The sequence below is a fragment of the Cetorhinus maximus genome, chromosome 20 (genome assembly GCF_964194155.1).
Source record: "Cetorhinus maximus chromosome 20, sCetMax3.hap1.1, whole genome shotgun sequence".
NCBI lineage: Eukaryota > Metazoa > Chordata > Chondrichthyes > Lamniformes > Cetorhinidae > Cetorhinus > Cetorhinus maximus.
Genome location: NC_135898.1, coordinates 8,885,045 through 8,901,945, shown reverse-complemented (window position 1 = coordinate 8,901,945; position 16,901 = coordinate 8,885,045). Strand labels below are relative to the sequence as shown.

Below are 16,901 nucleotides of genomic sequence, written 5' to 3'. Positions count from 1 at the left end.
ATATTTATAGGTAGAAGAAGGCAACAAGCCTGTTCCATTATTCAATTAAACATGGCTGATCAGTACCTGAAATCCATTTATCCATCTTCCTGCCATACCCTTAATGTCATTACCACCTCTTGCTCGCACTCACCAACTGAAATATTGCAGCGAGTGCACTACGACACCGGGATGCTCACCCGACGTCATCGCACACTATTTTTCTCCTGTTCAGGTCGGGCACGTGCTCACCCAACAAGGGAAAATTCTACCCTGTGTGAGGACTATCGAAAGGTGAATGCAGTGACAAAAGTGGATTCTTATCCCCTACCATGATTGGAAGATTTTATTGAGAAAGTGGAACAAGCAAAATTTATCACAAATATTGACTTAATAAAAGGATATTGGCAAGCACTGTTATGGGAGAGAGCAAAGGAGATATCAGCTTTTGTGCCTGATGGACTTTATCAGTTTAAAGTCATGCCGTTTGGTATGAAAAATGCACCTGTAACATTTCAAAGACTGGTAGTCTTTATACTACTGAATTCAAGGCACACATCCCTAAATTTGTACAAATTGCAAATCAGTTGTTTCAAGTTTCCCTTTGGGATTTGAGCAGCTCAGCATTTACCATCAGCTGTGCCACAACCATTCCAGAGACTTGAGCACAAAAATCTAGGCTGACACGCCTCATGTACAGAAGACTGCACTGCTGAAGGTGTCATCTTTCAGATTATACATTAAACGAAGATCCCATCTCTGGAGGATGTAAAAGATTCCATGGTACAACTAAGAAGAAGAGCAGAGGAATTTTCTCCGGTGTCCTGGACAATATTTATGCCTCAACCAATATCACAGGTTACCAGGTCATTATCATCGTGCTGTTTGTGGGAGCTTGTCGTGCATAAATTGGTTGCTCTGTTCCTGCATTAGAAGTGACTACACTTCAAAAGTTTTTTATTGCTGTAAAGAAACTTGGGACATTCTGGGGTGGTGAAAGGCGTTACAGAACTGCAAATCTTTCTTCTTTCAGAGGGAAATGGTGTCCTACAAAGGGTCTCACAATCCCAGTGTTTGAGAGGGTTGCAGCATCTTCACAGCTGCACTGCCACTTCTGCATTTAGGGATGCCATTTCCCAACATGGTGTCCTTGCATGTGATAGTGACAGTATAACCATGTTTCTAAGTTTCTGGGGGCTCCTCACTGTTGAAGCACTCCTCCCCCAGTAACATCCATGCAATGGACAGTTGCCATTGTCTGGTAGATATCTCTTGAGTTCCAATCATGTTAAGTACAATCTATACTGTGCATCCTGTATATTCCCCTGAAAAATATCTCTTGTACCAGTAAGTTTCTTGTTTTTTGATAGAGTGGGGGTTGTACAAATATGAGGAGATGTGACTTCCGCCAGATCAGTCAAATTGCCACAGAACATTCATCTCCCACAACAGTCCTTTCCCAACAACCCCCTCCTTAAACCAGCTTATACTTCACCCCTATTTTTACTTTGTTCTGTTGAAGGGTCATGAGGACTCGAAACGTCAACTGTGCTCTTCTCCACCGATGCTGCCAGACCTGCTGAGTTTTTCCAGGTATTTCTGTTTCTGTTTTGGATTTCCAGCATCCGCAGTTCTTTGCTTTTATCACAGTCCTTTTCCATGCTGGCTCTGATCGCAGCCTGCCTGAACTTCCAGGACAGACACGGTCAGGCAATTTTACTCTCTGGTATTTCTTAACTTTTGGAGATTAAAAATAGCATTGGCACAGAAGTAGAAAGAGGTGAATGTTCGCTCAGCCCCAAGGAAGAATTACACCTGGCTGTTAAAACTATTTTGCTTGATTCTTCACGTGGTGCTGTTGACCCGCTTGATTTCGGCATTTCCAGTCCATTTCCAATAGTGCATTCCGAATTCTATCCCACCCATCTCATTTTCCGAGATGGGCAACTCCAGATGCTCTGAAGAGAGGTCACACAGACTCCAAACATTAACTCTTGCTTCTCTCTCCACAGATGCTGTCAGACCTGCTGCGTTTTTCCAACATTTTGTGTTTTTTATTTCAGATTTCCAGCAGCCGGAGTATTTTGCTTTTATCCTGTGCCCTGGTCCCCGTACATCCTGTGAGAAGACCCAAGGTTGCAAACTTTCCACCAACGTTACTTGTCGGGATTTGAAAGCAAGCGCCTTCCAATAAACTCAAAGAGAGAAGTAGTTTAAAAAAAAACCACACTGGAAGAATTAACGACAACATGTTTAATCGGATTTAAATGATCATATTCAACTGCCAATGCCAGTTAGCACGCCAGTTAAGAATTTCAAATACCGAATAAGGAGTGGGTTAACCGACTGGGCCATCTCGAGTGTTGGACCAGTTGATGCCGAGTCTGCTCGCACTGTGTGAACATGTCCGTGCCGGGTTTAAAACGATGGCTATTTCAGTGATCTCTCTCTCTCTCTCTCTTTTTCAGCTCTCAGCAAATATTTTCAGCCAAGACCCCCACTGTGCAGATTGGAAGTGGTTCTTGGAGGGCAGATGAACTGAGTACAAGCGGAAAGCAGTGTGAAATCAAACCATTTGGGGAAGGTCGGGAGGTTGCACCTGATATTTGAAATAAATCTTGGCCTTCAGATACAGGGGTGGGGGCGCTGGACAAGTCCTAGAATGTCAGGTGAGGGGGAACAAGAGGGGGAGAAAACCATCAACCCCCAGAAATGAAGGATTCCTTGGCAATGTAGTGATTGCATTGATTGAAATTAAGGCGTTATCGATTGAAAGAAAGTCAACACAATCACAAATATCGATGACACGAGTACTCCGAGCTCACAAGGTGCAAGTGAAGGTGCAATCGCCAGAAAAATCGTCTCAGAATACACTGCTGCCTTCGAGCTAACTTATCGAACCTAAATAAGCCTCAACCTGAACCAAACGGGAAAATTGCTGTGCACATTTTCTCAGTTTTGTTCGTTAATTCTTCGATATTTGCTCCCCTGTTCCCCCTTCTCGCTGTATGAAATAAATTAATGTTTTGAGAGCCGTTCGGATTCCTCCCTTCGGCTGTACCCGGTGGGTTGCAACATTCGCGCGATTGTGCGCCGCACCGACTGGCTCCAGATCATGTCCAGGCCGCTCGCGGAATCTGCTCCTGACCAAAGATGGGAAGCGAGGTCCCTCCAAAAAATAGTGACGTTTTGTTTAATAAACGAGCAACAACTCTCAGGACAGGAGAGCTGGTCTGGAAGTTCTAGGCATTAACCCCTACCCGCATGCAAATATTTCAATCATATAGAAACATCCAACTCCCCTGTCACCGCTGAGGGTGCTGAACAAGTTCTTGCAACGTTTTCACGGTGTGGCCAGTTCCCCGGGTCGTTCATGGGAGGCTTCCCTTCTCTTCTTGCCCGCTGCACCAGGAGACGCCAGTGATTTTGCTGAAAGGTCGCCTATCTGAACCATTTACTCTTCTTCTCTCTCACAGTCGCTGTCCGACCTGCTGAGTGTTTTCATAATGTTCTATTTTATTGGAGTGTTTCTGTCGTGGAGGAAGGGGGTTAACCAGACTGGGGTGTGCATAGGTCCTAAAGCTGAGGTTGAGCGGGGAGGGGGAGGGGGTGAAATTCCTTCCATGTGCAATTGCAACGAAATCTCTGATTGGACCTGAATTTGCACCGGGGAACGCGGATGTGTTGATCTCAAATCCCTCTCTGCTCCGCTTCTGAGGGTCTTTTACGAAGGCTAAAACCAATGCTTCAAGACCTCCATCGAAAGCAACCCGGGGTAGGGGACAGAGTTTACCAACTCGGTCACTGTGTAATGTCAGGGTCATTCTCTTTTGGACCAGGTGTGTTGTTTTGTTGCACGGAACACAGAAGGAATTATCCCTCCTGGGGGATGACGATGGGGGCTGCGGCGGTGTTGGGGAATTGGGATTGAGATTACTGCAGTCACTTTGGGTACGTGTCGGATTCGACTGGGGAAAGGACGGATGCAATCTTTATGTGAAAGGTTTCAACACTTGGCCACTGACGAAGGTAGTCCTTTCTCTCAAACCACCCAATTGTAAATTGCTATTTGCTTTCGAGATTGTTTCTATATGAAATTTTATTTCGTTAATCTAACAAGCAACTCGGTTAAGAATTTTTTTTTTAAATCTTGGAAGAATGAAGGAGCAAGGGTTACTTTGGATGTTTCGGGGCCACTTAATTCTTGGACGGGCTGGTGGATCTATCCTCCTGCACTGACCCCACTCCATTCCCTCCCCCATCTCCGCTCTCCAGACCTTCCCCTACACGGATGTGTTAAAGTTATCAGTTTCCTCCTTTATGGCTTACAGCGAACATACAGGAACTGGTCAACAAGGCTTAGCACAGTACATTACCGGGATAGGGATCCCAAGAAACAGCATGTAACATCCCCATCTGCTCAGTATTTACATCAAGCTCAGATATATTTCGTTCGCCTGAGGAATTGGGTTCGTATAATTCGGGATGGAATTAACATTCTCCAAGACTACAACCGCCTTCACTCCACCCGCCTCCGAACTTGTAGCCGAGAGCACTCAGATCAGAACTCATGATGCCAGCCACTGCTTTACCATTTGGCAAGCATTTGCTCGGCACGAGGTTGAGAAGTCCGAAATAGTCACAAAAAGACTGTAATTCGGTGCTCCTAAAACTGCCTTCATTGGTTGAACAGGAATTCCCATCGTTGGGAAACAGAATCGTCCAAAGCTTAACCCTTGTACTGTTTCTGGTTATTTCCATATGAGTGGGATATGAGTAGGGGTTTCAGTAGGATATCGCTCTCCTGACTTTCAAAAAGTTATTTGCAGAATAAGAGATAAGGCAGATAGAGGAGGCAGACATAGCTGGAGAGATGGACAAGCAGATCGGCCACATTTTTAGTGTAATCCATACAGAGAAGCCAGATAATACCCAACCCCCGCCAAAGATTCATCTACTCTGGTTTAGATCCAGGTTGAATCTCTAATTTCTCCTTTTATGGGGAAAGTGCAAGATCCCGATCATTTTGGCATATCAGTGTGCAAGGGACCGTCAACAAAAAGGTTATGGTAGCTGTTGGACACGAATCCTGAGGCGTTGACATGGGACAACTTCATCAGCCCTATTAATATTAATGCTACTCGCCTCTTTGTGCAACCAATATGACTTGAAAATGAAAGGAAGCTGGTAATATATCCTCGACCCCCATATTAGGAAACACGGTGCCAGTTCAAAGTTATTTTTAAATGAGAGAGAAAGGCACTTGACAGATGCAATATATGCAAATCCAGGGCTGAAAGCGCAAATTATCATCAGCAAACACTGAGCGGTAATTCCATCTGCCCTAGCACTAGCCTCTTGGCTCCAAGTCCCATAATGAGTTTTCTGAATTGCAAACTGACAGACATCTTAATCAAGTCAAATCCCCAAAATTAATTCGCGATGCGCGATGCAAATGTGTCTTTCAGTCCCCTCCCCATTCAGGTCTCCACCTTTTCTGTTTGCTAACTAGTCCAATCATCTGGTAAATATACAGGGTCTTATATTGACAAAATCCAACCTGCGTCAGAAGTCATCTCAACAGCAAATGTGACTTTAATAATTGATACACGCCTTAAAAAGGCATTTTTTCTTTGAAATCACATTGTAACTTTGCAAGTCATTATATGTAAAAAAAAAGTTCAGATTGTACTGTTCTGTTGATTGAATTGTGGGTCAGGTTGATGCAGGTAAAATACATTCTCTGTGTTGGCATTTATATTGCGCGAAATTGGAACACTTTAAAGGTGGGGGGGGGGTGAGTGTGAACAACAGAATATATTTTCAAAATTCTTATTTGTCTACAACTTTTCTCTCCCCTCCTTCTATCCTGAAGGCGGTGATTCCTTGCTGAGATTGGGCCTCAATGGTGGTATCTTACAGAAGTGGGCACTGACCTGGTGTGTCAGTGAGTGCTGCAAGTGTTCAGATTGACCTCACCCTCGGTCCACACATTGGCACTCCAATATAGGGCGGCTGGACAAGTATGGACAAAACAGAAAATGCTGGTGTGACTCTCCTCCCTACTCACAGGATAAATCCGCCGAGCCACCTGGGAGTCCTCGAGGTAGTTGATTCAGCTAAAACTTCTACAGGATCGCCCACCGATTTACTCAGCTCCCTCCAGGTTGTTAAACTCGCCGGGCCCAGCTAGGCTTGTAATTGCCCCTTCCACGGTGTCACCGGTGTTCACTTGTGACAAGGAAAATACGGTTAGGAACTGTCCGATGGTGCCAGGGCAGAAGGCTGTTCCTCTTTCTGGTAACTCTTTGTTGCGGTTTGATTTTGGGGGGGGTGCGGGGGGGACTCCTACTTTTAAGCGTTGTTATAAAGTGGTAAATCTAACAAACAGCTACCGTGGAATGTTAATATTTGGTAGGACCAGATAAAATATACACCGAGTGAGGAGCCAACAAATAGAGACAGGTGCCAACACTGGGTGATTGTCTTTGGCTGCCTCACTCAGGAGCTGAGGTAGACTGTTGCTGTCTATCCGCAATATTGCAGACATGTGTTTGCCATCAAATGCACACAGCAGCACTCGTTCTTCCTACGACTGACAATAACTACCAGGTAGCTGCTGGTCTTGCAGGAAATGTGGCCGCTGATTTGTTGCTGTCGTTTTTTTTTTCCCCTAATAAAGCAGATTTACAACACAGAGGAGAGAGAGGAAAAAAACTTGCCTTGTGTGCGCGGCGTGATGTTTTGATAAACGCCATTCTCACGGCTAAAATATTTCAGTCCAAAAACATAAACTAACAGCCAGGTAAATCCCAACGCGCGTTCTGACAATATCCTGAAGATGTGTGAGCTGTTTCCAAGCCTGAGATAAGGACTGGTAGTCAGAGCAGTTATTTTCATGTCTGGTTATGTGGATCCTGCACACTTGCAGACCGAGTCCCTTCAATGTGAAACGACTTGTAAATGTTCTTTATTGGCACCAGAGCAAGATATTTAAAAAAAAATAGGAGAATTTCGGAAGTTTTAACTGGTATTGGTGAAAGGACGGTCGAAAATATTGCCCAAAGACGGATTCGTGTCACTTGTGAGCAGTTGCACCGGCTACTGATGTTCTCCCCGCTTTTTAACGCTGCTCTGTACTGTTTGCAGGATTAAGTTCTTCGAATGGAATTTGCGTTTGGCTCTGTTGAACTCGCCGACTCGGAATGTCCAAAGCAGAAGCTGAGCAGCTTAGGGGAAGCGGCGGGTTCGGGGGCAGACAACCGTTACAGACAGCAGGAAAAGTGCGGTAAGGAAATCGCGGCGGTGTGTAAACTCGCTGAGGCTCAGGAGAAACGGGGTAGACCCTGCAGTCGCAACACTCTGCCGCAAGTTAAATCACCAGTTAACAAAAAAGGAGTCCTGCTAAACCCCCAACACAGGATAGAATTCTTTCAAGCTTTGAAAAAGAGCGACCGAAGCTTAATATCAAACCTGGATATTTAATACTGGCTTTGTGAATTCAAAATCCATTAGGTCGGGTATCTAATTAATATATAACATTCCCTACATAGAATTACATCTGGCTTGTGGACTGGTTGGGCCGTCTGTCCTGTTTCTGTGCTGCAATTTGTATGTAATTAAGTCAAAAATATTCATGTGTATTTTGAGCGGGTAATGGTCAGTTGGTTCCAAAGTATGATTTTGTTTAGTTTCAGATTGACATGTTGCTGTTGCGGCTCTCGTTCACTTTACCCTTAAAGGTTCCTGTGCGGTATGACCACTGGGATAAAAACTGAGTCAAACTTCGGGTACTTTTGTAAGGGACCAGCGCACAAACAAATGCCTGGGCTTGGAAAGAAGGGACTCCCAAAGAGGAGGACGTAGGTGTCAGGATTGTAGGAATCCACCTGGACCAGAGGAGAACTAGAATAAACCAGCAGAGAGTACTCCCGAACATTCAGCGTCGGGTTCCCGTTCAACAGCCTGTCAAAAAGCGCACACTGCATTGCAAATACTTTCTGCAAACTCAACCCCTTATAAATCTTCTCAGTACAGGGGGTGGAGATGAGCAAGCGACTGACACCTCATTTTTTTTTACGAGACTCCGGATTAATATTAAGTGTCTTTATTTATAGCGGGCACCGTGTTAACCTGTTGTAATTACTAACGTGACTGAATTTACTGGCTGCTGACTTTTGCAAGCCGGTAATAAATTAACCGGACAGATATTAGCCCTGCTTGCTTGCAGCCCAGAAAAACACTCCTCACTGAACTGGTGTCAGCTGAGGGACCCTGGCAAAGACTGCACGGCGCCCAGCTGTAATACAATACGCTGCACCGTACATCCGAGAATTTAATGCCAAGATTGCATGTCAGAATTGATGGTATATAGCTCATGTTAGCAGTGAATGAAAGGGGTTCGGACTGCATTCCTGAGACTTCAATAGCGCATCCTATATTGTCACCTTAACCCACTACACGGTGCCACTTTTCCTGTTGTCCTGAAGCGAAGGGACATCTTTATTTTTGAACTTCTCCGTACACGAGATCGCCTGGTTATAGATTATATAAAATATATAAGCGTTGCACGCTTTCAAGTGAAATTGATGTACAAGGTGCCTTTTCAGCCTTCCAATTTCTCAGTGAGTCTGGTAAATGAGTCTGCAGGACTCCTGAGTTCAAAAGCGATTGAGGTGATCCGCCTCGATCAATCATTACTTAACGTTTTCTCGCTGCAGCTATTTTTATCTGAATTAAATCCCCAATTGTATACGAGAATGATTCATCCAATGCAATATTTTACAGCATGGGTTTTTTTTTTGTTACTGTTTGTAACTTTACACACTGCACGAATAAATCAGTCGGTTCGATCAAAATAAGGGTTTAAAAGCAGAAAGCATTTGCTGACCGTGGGGCACGGCCCTGTAGCTGATCGCAAGAAGAAACTAGGAGATGTGCACTGAGGGAGTGTGGGGCTTTTACCGAAATTACTGCGGAAAGGGCCTCCAAAACAGTCACTGCCAAAACAAAAATGAGCGGTTAAGTGAACATTGCGATGCTGTGAGGCTGAAAAACCGGTTGGCAGGGGGATAGATTTTTTAAAATATATTTCGCAATTAAAGGGACAAAGAACGGGGTCAGGAGGCACAGTATTTTCACCGTTTTATTCCCAGACAGAGGAAAGCCAGGTATGTAACGTTATCACCCGGGGACGCTTCAGTTTCATTGTTCCTGTCCTGATATCTCGTCAGTCTCTGATATCAGCCGGCTCTGCTTAAACCGTGTACCCTGAGACAAAGGGCAACAGGGTCTGTGAGTTTATGACTAACAATCTAACTGGTTTTCTTGTGCGCTCAGCGCTGGGCCGCTCTCCGCCAGGAATAAACTGGTCCTGATGCCACTTGACTTTTGAACTGAGCAGTGTCGAGCGGAGGAACCTCGTGGAAAAGCCCACGGCTTCCAGCAACTCAGCAAAGCCATTCGCGGCAAGGCGGTTGCCCAAACAGCGGCAGAATGAAACGTGCAGCTGCAAAGTGCACCTTGCGAATTCAAGCGTCCCGAGAATCCGTGGCAGCTCACACTTGGAAGGGTGGACAGAGAGTTTCATCCGTACCTGTGTTCGTTTGAAAACGCATTCATACATTGAAAGGAATTTTTTGTGTGTGTGTGTATGTGGTAGGGGAGGGAAAGGGATTGAGAGGCATTCACTGCCAACGAATGCCCCAACGAAGTGTTGTCTCGACGGGTCTAAAAATACAAAACCTGGATAGGGTACGTCCAGGTACTGCAGTTGAAGATGTGCACGGAACTATGCAGGAGGTCAGAGGGAGAAGGCATTTCATGTCGTCCCACATCACTTCCGTATTCACTCAGTTCTGAACGGCAGCAAGAACTGTGCACCGAGCCTCGGTCGGGAATTGGACAGGGAAGAACTCCAACAAGAAACATAACTGCTGGGAGGGAGAGCACCGAGTTCATTCAGCGTTTGGGCCCCCCTCCCACCCTCACCCTGTTAACTTTTACCAGCTGCCTGGGTAGCATAACTATTGCTTTAGATATCAAAATGAATCCTAATTGTTAAAAACAATGATCAATTTGTGGACACTAATTACCAGGATCATACGGGCCCTGCATCACCTCGGTAATTCATCATTGAGTCAAGGAATAGCTCCAAAGAAACTACACCGCAGGACCGATTGTGAGGAGGTACCTCCCGCCCTTTCTGAACAAAGTTTATTCTGGGATGGTTTATCATTTAATGTCCTCTTCCATTCACAACTGAGAGAAGACTTCATCTCTCTTCAGTCAACAATCACGGTTCTCTGCCGGGCACATTTCATGCCGCGGCATTGTCAGATTTCGAGGGGAAAATGTCAGAGAATTGAGACCACATTGAGAAAGTTCTTCTGGACTGAATATATCTGCCCCCCGTGCTGAAAAAAAATCCCCGATTCCACCTCCCTCTCGGTGTCGATTCCAGAAAAAAACAGTAAAAGTGGCTAGACATCAGGTGTACGTCCAAATATTGCGCGAAAAAGAAAATATTTTAAAATATCTGCATTTCACTGAACCGATCTAAAAAAGGGGGCGTAGATGAGATTGACCAGAATGATCGCAGATATGAAAGTAATGGGGAGAGACTCGAGAAGTTAGGATTACTGTTTTAGAGCAAAGGGGTGTTCACAATGATGAGGGGTTTTGATAGAGTAAATAAGGTGAAATTGTTTCTGCTGTTAGGATGGTCGATATTTAGAGGACACAAATATAAGATAATTAACAAAAAATCTGAGGAGCGAGGTGAGGATTTTTTTTAAAAACTCCCAGTTGTTATGATTTGGCCTGAAAGGGTGGTGGAAGCAGATTAAACCATGGTTGTCAAAAAAGAAATGTGATGTGGACCGGAAACGTTTGTAGGGCTATGGGGAAAGGGAGTGGGGCTAATTGGATGGCTCTTGCAATGATGGCGCGATGGGCGGATTGGCTGTACAATTCCACGGTAATGGAGCGCTTCATCACTTGGCCCAAGCAGCCTTTCACACAATGAATGCTATTTTCGAGCTCCACGGCTGTTATGCAGGGAAGGGCTGGAAGCTTAATGTTTCCTTTCTGTCCATAGACTAACCCATTCTGGGTCCACTTTTATACTGTGAGTGGCTCACCAAGATGTGGCAGATTGAGGCCAGGAGTAACACAAACCACCCCACTACCCCCCACCCCCCTGTGCTAACCCGACATGCAGCACACAGTAAGCCACCTTTCTGCCGCTGCCCTGTCAGCTGCTTGCCATCGCCCCGTCGTTGGCCACCAATCCGCGCTTGAGTTTTTGGTACATTTTTGGCTCCACAGCAGTAGGGACAGTTCAACCATCTCTGTGGGTCAGGGCACCAGAGGGCAGAGTGTCACACACTAACAACTAAGGAAGCTTGAGGTGCCCACCTCTGCTTTATTCAGGATGGTCTCCCGACTAAATAGCACTCCCACTTGGTGTTCCCCATTCCCTCCTGAAAGTATCACTGAGCTTTCTTCACCGGTTTGCACACCGCTTCCCTCTCCCAGCCATGACGCTCTTTTGCCAGAACTGGAGAGGGCTTCTTGAGTTTGGGGAGCTGACTTGGCAGCCTGACAACACCAACAAGAGATTCCTTCTGAACAATGGTCCGTTCAAGTTGCGAGACTCAAGCGAACATATTGTATTCTTCAATCATTCCAAAAGCCCAGGAGCATGACATCATCGTTATGAACGCGCGAAACTATTCCCAGCAACTCTCCGCCCCCAAGAATAAATTTTACGGCAGCTGTACATTGTTGACATCTGCACATCAATCTAGTCAGGACAGCCTATCTTCCTAATCCAAGGCATCCTTTGTATGTTTTAGAACGAGTGTAAGATGGGCAAATCGGGCAATAATATGATAGCGGCGTAGCTGAGTGTATGAAGTCACAGCTATCTGTCTTGTTCCAAGTGAGGTTAATTGAACTTTGTCCCGTTTAAACAAAATCGATGGGATTAACGAGATTGTATCCAAAATTTATGGCTGCAGTGGCGTCATTGTGTACACATATTAACCACAGGCCGTGATCAAATTCTCAGTGGCAAGAGCCCCACAGCACATCAATGCAACAAACAGTAGCAAGGCACGCTTCTCGGGTTCTACGCTAAAGTTCATGCTTTAGTTTGAGTTTGAGTCCAAGGCACAATTGGCGACAGAGTTTGTACCTATTTATTGCTGCCGCCTTTACAGAATTTGTCTATATTAGGTGCAAGGCTGTGAGAACGTATAGACAGAAATAAATTGCAAGTTGCAACTGAGCTCAGATTGAAGGGTCTGCAGTCGAGGAGAATTCAGGTATTTGTGTGCAATAGACCCACTGAGGTGACGGCTGGGACGTTCGGTTCCCTGGAGCCAGTCTGACAGCTGCTCATTCATTGACACCCCTTTCACCAAAGCGTCACAAGTCAATTATTATTGGCAGATTATGAAGCCAATCGAAGATTGCGACCCCGACAAAATTTTGTGTCCAACGACCTGAAGTGACCAATCCGCAGAATCTATAGGCGGGATTTCCTCCTCTCGGTTCCCAGCCTCCTCCTACTCCATTCCCCAACAGCCCCCCCCACCCCCCCTCCCCCACCGGCCCCCTTATCCAACGTGCTTTATTCCAAACCTACTACTGCCTGTCCAAATGGACAGCAAGAGGAAACAGCCGCCCCATCGAATCGGACAGGAAAAGACTGAGTTTTGGAATTAGCAGTTAGGATTAAAAGGACCTCGGGTGCAAATCGTTCAGGCGTTAAGAAAAAAAAAACTGTTCTTTCGAAAAATAAATCTGCATGGACCATTTGAAGACTATTTTTTGATCGGAAACCTTGCTCTGGTTTAAACTGGTGTAGGTACAGCATGGCAGCGACTTCTCTGAAATCATTGCAAAACTCAACTGGGAATAATAGTTCTTTCGGGATCAGGCACTTAGCCGGGACGCCGAACAGTGAGAGTGGAGGTAAGAATGTGAAGAGAACCAGACAAGTGCTGAAGCTGCAGCTGCCTTCTGCACAGTGGCATCGAATTATTTTAAACGCCAAATTCTTTGTTTCAAATTCCAAAATGATACCAACACGATTAAAGCCGTTGACTCCTAGTGCGTACTGGCTGCTCCCGTTCTCCATCTTTCCATTTGAACGAACTGATTGATTTTTAAATTTGTATTTTAAATTAATCTGACGTACGAAATTAATTGTGTGATTGGAGGAAAACGAGCTCGCCGAATTAATTTTGGTTTCCAATTTTAAATCCCAATTAACGAATTATGCCGCTCACTAAATTGACACAATTTGGGAATAACTATTAAGGAGCGGTCTGTCTTCGGCCCGCGGTCAGTTTCTCGACTATTCTGCGTTTATTTTGAATTATTTTCACAATGTACACGAACCCTGGTCATAACATAGCAATCCCGGTCACAGTAATAGCATCCCCGACCATAATGCACTCGTTATGGTTATGATATACTAACTCTGGTCATAATGTATTAACCCTGGTCACCAATGACATTTCACAAGACATACGAACGGTGGAATTTTTCAAATCGGGTGTAGATGCGAGAATTTGCGAACAACTCCCAGTTCAATACCCGTCATGTAATCTCCCAACACATCAATGCAACTTCACAATGCCCCCCTCAGAAACATCTCAATACTTCCAATACAAGGACCAATTTCAATAACTTTAACTCAAAAATATCACAAACTCAAGTTCTCCCTCCGAAAGCAACCAGGTCACTAAATCAGGAAGGATTTTCACCGTTTACTTTGCAGGCAGCGCACTGGACAGTATCAGAGCCAGCACCCCGTTTCTTTAGAGGTAGTAACACTTTCATATTCAGGTTATTTGAATATTCGCGCCGGAGCACACAAATTGCAAAGAGTTTGGACATATCAATGAATCATTGAAAAGTGTAAATTAAAACAATCGGATCAAGTCAAATGATCTCATCTCCAGTTCCGGGAAATTTCTAATGTGAAACAGCTTTTGTCAACAAGAACACCATTTTTGAAAAGTTCTATATTTTGTTGTTAATTGGTGTCCCTTGATATGGATTAATAGAATTGGGGATGTTGTAAAGGAACTTGGCAGAAACAGAAGCAGGCTTGTGCTGTCCCTCGTGTTTATTGTGCAGGATTTGGAACTAGATACACAGAAGAGAAAAAAATAAAACTGTACATTATCCTTTCTCCAAGTCGAAATAAACCCGGGAGGCGGCCGGTAGAACGCCGCGAATCCTGATTATCTTGACTTTACCCACAGAGATTTTGGTTAAAATTGATTTTTCAACAAACAATAGGTTGGGAGGCCGGCCGAAGTTTACAAAATACATATCAGGCTGATTTACCGTTCAGTTTGCCACAGAAGTTTGAACAAATGATTGGGGCGTCTATTGGAAATGTCTGCAGCAACGGCAATGTCTGTTTAGTTTATTTGGATAATTTAAGGTGATAATTTGAACCCCAAATTGCACGTTTAAAACAACGCTTAGTGCTTAATCAATTAGCTGTCTTTAAATATTGTGTTAAAAGTGTGGAACCGAGTTTCCAAACTCTGGAATATGACATACTTATTTTTAAAAAAAGCAGCATCTTGGTAAAATTTTAAGATTTTTACAGATGGGGAGAAGGTGCTGGAACTTGTGCCATTGCTATGGTCTAAGGAAGCTTTTGATATGGCGCAGCGAAGGGAGAACATCAATTTCTCATTTCGTCTGTTGTGTTGCTCACCCCCCCGGCAGGAGAGAACGAGCAGCTCCGGCGATGCAAGTCCGACGACTCGGGCTCGGAAGACAGTTCCGTCAAAAAGAAACAGCGGAGGCAGAGGACTCACTTCACCAGCCAACAGCTGCAGGAACTGGAGGCGACTTTCCAGAGGAACCGCTATCCAGACATGTCCACTCGGGAGGAAATAGCGGTGTGGACAAACCTCACCGAGGCGAGGATCAGGGTAAATATTGCAAGCTGCAAAACCTTCCACATCCCCAAAGCAAGCCTTTAGACGGCAACTGTACTGTCGTTTCGACTTTAAGACTTTAAATTTCGTTACTTAACAAGCGAGATACTGATATTTTGAACTTTCTGTTGACATTTTATCTGGTAAAAATGGTTTTCAAAGCATGGCACTTAGAGCAAAAAGTAAAGCATTTTAATAGGAATTTCTTGCACAAGTGAACAAAGCCAGGGAATGACTGCAACCACAACTTCAGGGAATCAATCGTTTGCAAAATGCAGCGAGTTAACACAGGAAAGTATAGTTCTGGGTAGCTGGGACTTTATTACACAAATCTGACTCTCATGGGTGCATTTATTCAAACCAGAAACATCAGTTGCTCTGAACGCCTTGAACCAGAGGTTTGACTCGAAAGCCGAACCTAGCTTTCGTTTCAACCTTCTTCCATGGGTTTTAACAAGACCTTGCAGTCGGTTAAAGGGCACAAGATTGGGTCCTAACAAGCGAAGCTTGAAATGGCTTGGCTAAAAAATAAGCACGTCGTACATTCGCGATGTGAGTATGTGAACTTGCAGATGTCTGTCTGCACACATACAATTCCAAATTCTAAAAGGAGCGCAGGAGCAGAGGGACCTGGGGGGCGGGGGGTGGATGGAGAAGATGCACAAATCAACGAAGGTAGCAGGGCAAGTTGAGGAAAGAGTTACGGGCCCATAGCTGACGGGATCCTGGACTTCATAAATTTTATTCGATGATTATATGTTTGTATTGGAACACTCAATGTTTTTGTTGTGTGTGTGTTTGCGTTACTGTGTCACAGGTTAGGTTAGAAAAATATTAGACACAGAACCGTCAAATAGGAAACCCTTTGCCTGGTTAGAAACAATTTTGGTCTGATTTTCCAGGTAGGCAATATTTGATGTCATTAAATGCTTTTGTTCGACCCATACATGCATTCGGTTTTCTCACCACTAAATACTTGCAAGTTGAAAATTAAACTGCTTTACTTTTCGGTTTGGTCAGGTGTGGTTCAAAAACCGCAGAGCCAAGTGGAGGAAACGGGAACGCCACCAACAAGCAGAACTCTGCAAGGGGGGCTTTGGAGCGCCCTTTAATGGGCTGGTGCAACCCTACGAGGACGTGTACTCGGGGTATTCGTACAACAATTGGGCCACGAAAGGACTAGCCACCAACCCTATCTCGGCCAAGAGTTTCTCTTTCTTCAATTCCATGAATGTCAACACTCTGTCGTCGCAAGGCATGTTTTCGACGCCCAGCTCCCTCCCTTCCATGACTATGGTCCCTTCCGCTCTACCTGGGTCCAGTTTGAATAATTTGAACGGCAGCCTCGGCAGCCCTTCGCTGAACTCGGCGGTCGCTGCCACCCCTTGCCCCTACGGAACTAGCTCCAGTCCATACGTGTACCGGGACAACTGCAACAGCAGCTTGGCCAGCCTGAGACTTCGAGCCAAGCATCACTCTTCTACCTTCAGCTATGGGCCCGTGCAGAACCCAGCTTCCAACCTCAGCCCCTGTCAATATGCGGTGGATCGACCAGTATAAAATGGACTTGATATTCTACACGTCTCATTTTAGAGCCCCAACTATTTGGGGGACGGGTGGGGTGGGATGGGGTGTGGGGGAGGGGGAGGGGGATAGAATATCCTCTCCAACACACAAACATAACGGTCATCGCGCTCTGCCCTCATCAGTCTATAATTTGTTCATATGAAAAGTGTCAGGTCCTCAATGCAAATTGTACCTCTCGAGCATGCCGTAATTATCATCACAGGTCACGGAACAACCCCCTTTACAATCCATCTCTGTGCGCCTTGGCCCGTGCAGAAATAGTCTTTTAACTGCCCAGGTGTGGCGAGGAAATGCAAATAAGTGGTTGAAAGTCCCAAACTAGTATGTTTTTTATATATATATATATATTAACTACTTTTA

The 16,901-nt window shown here is 45.0% G+C and overlaps 1 protein-coding gene across 4 annotated transcripts; it reads left to right on the top strand.

Annotated features, from left to right (window-relative positions):
- Positions 1–5,555: 5,555 nt before the first annotated feature.
- LOC144694837 (pituitary homeobox 3-like) lies at positions 5,556–16,556 on the top strand. 4 transcript variants are annotated; one of them, XM_078565462.1, is made up of 4 exons: positions 5,556–6,085; positions 7,129–7,267; positions 14,740–14,948; positions 15,975–16,556. In XM_078565462.1, exons 2-4 carry the CDS (start codon positions 7,144–7,146, stop codon positions 16,512–16,514), a joined length of 873 nt encoding a protein of 290 aa, XP_078421588.1. In that variant the 5' UTR covers positions 5,556–6,085; positions 7,129–7,143; the 3' UTR covers positions 16,515–16,556. The 4 variants fall into 4 exon arrangements, with proteins under 4 accessions (XP_078421588.1, XP_078421587.1, XP_078421589.1 ...); XM_078565461.1 differs by having other exon boundaries at positions 5,556–6,591; XM_078565463.1 differs by having other exon boundaries at positions 5,569–5,708.
- The last annotated feature ends 345 nt before the right edge of the window (positions 16,557–16,901 follow it).

Excerpts from the sequence above, each read along its gene's own strand:
- LOC144694837 (XM_078565462.1), top strand. The coding sequence starts at position 7,144 with ATGGAATTTGCGTTTGGCTCTGTTGAACTCGCCGACTCGGAATGTCCA. Across the intron at positions 7,268-14,739 it reads CAGACAGCAGGAAAAGTGCG|GAGAGAACGAGCAGCTCCGG; the intron begins GTAAGGAAATCG and ends CCCCCCCGGCAG. Across the intron at positions 14,949-15,974 it reads TCACCGAGGCGAGGATCAGG|GTGTGGTTCAAAAACCGCAG; the intron begins GTAAATATTGCA and ends CGGTTTGGTCAG.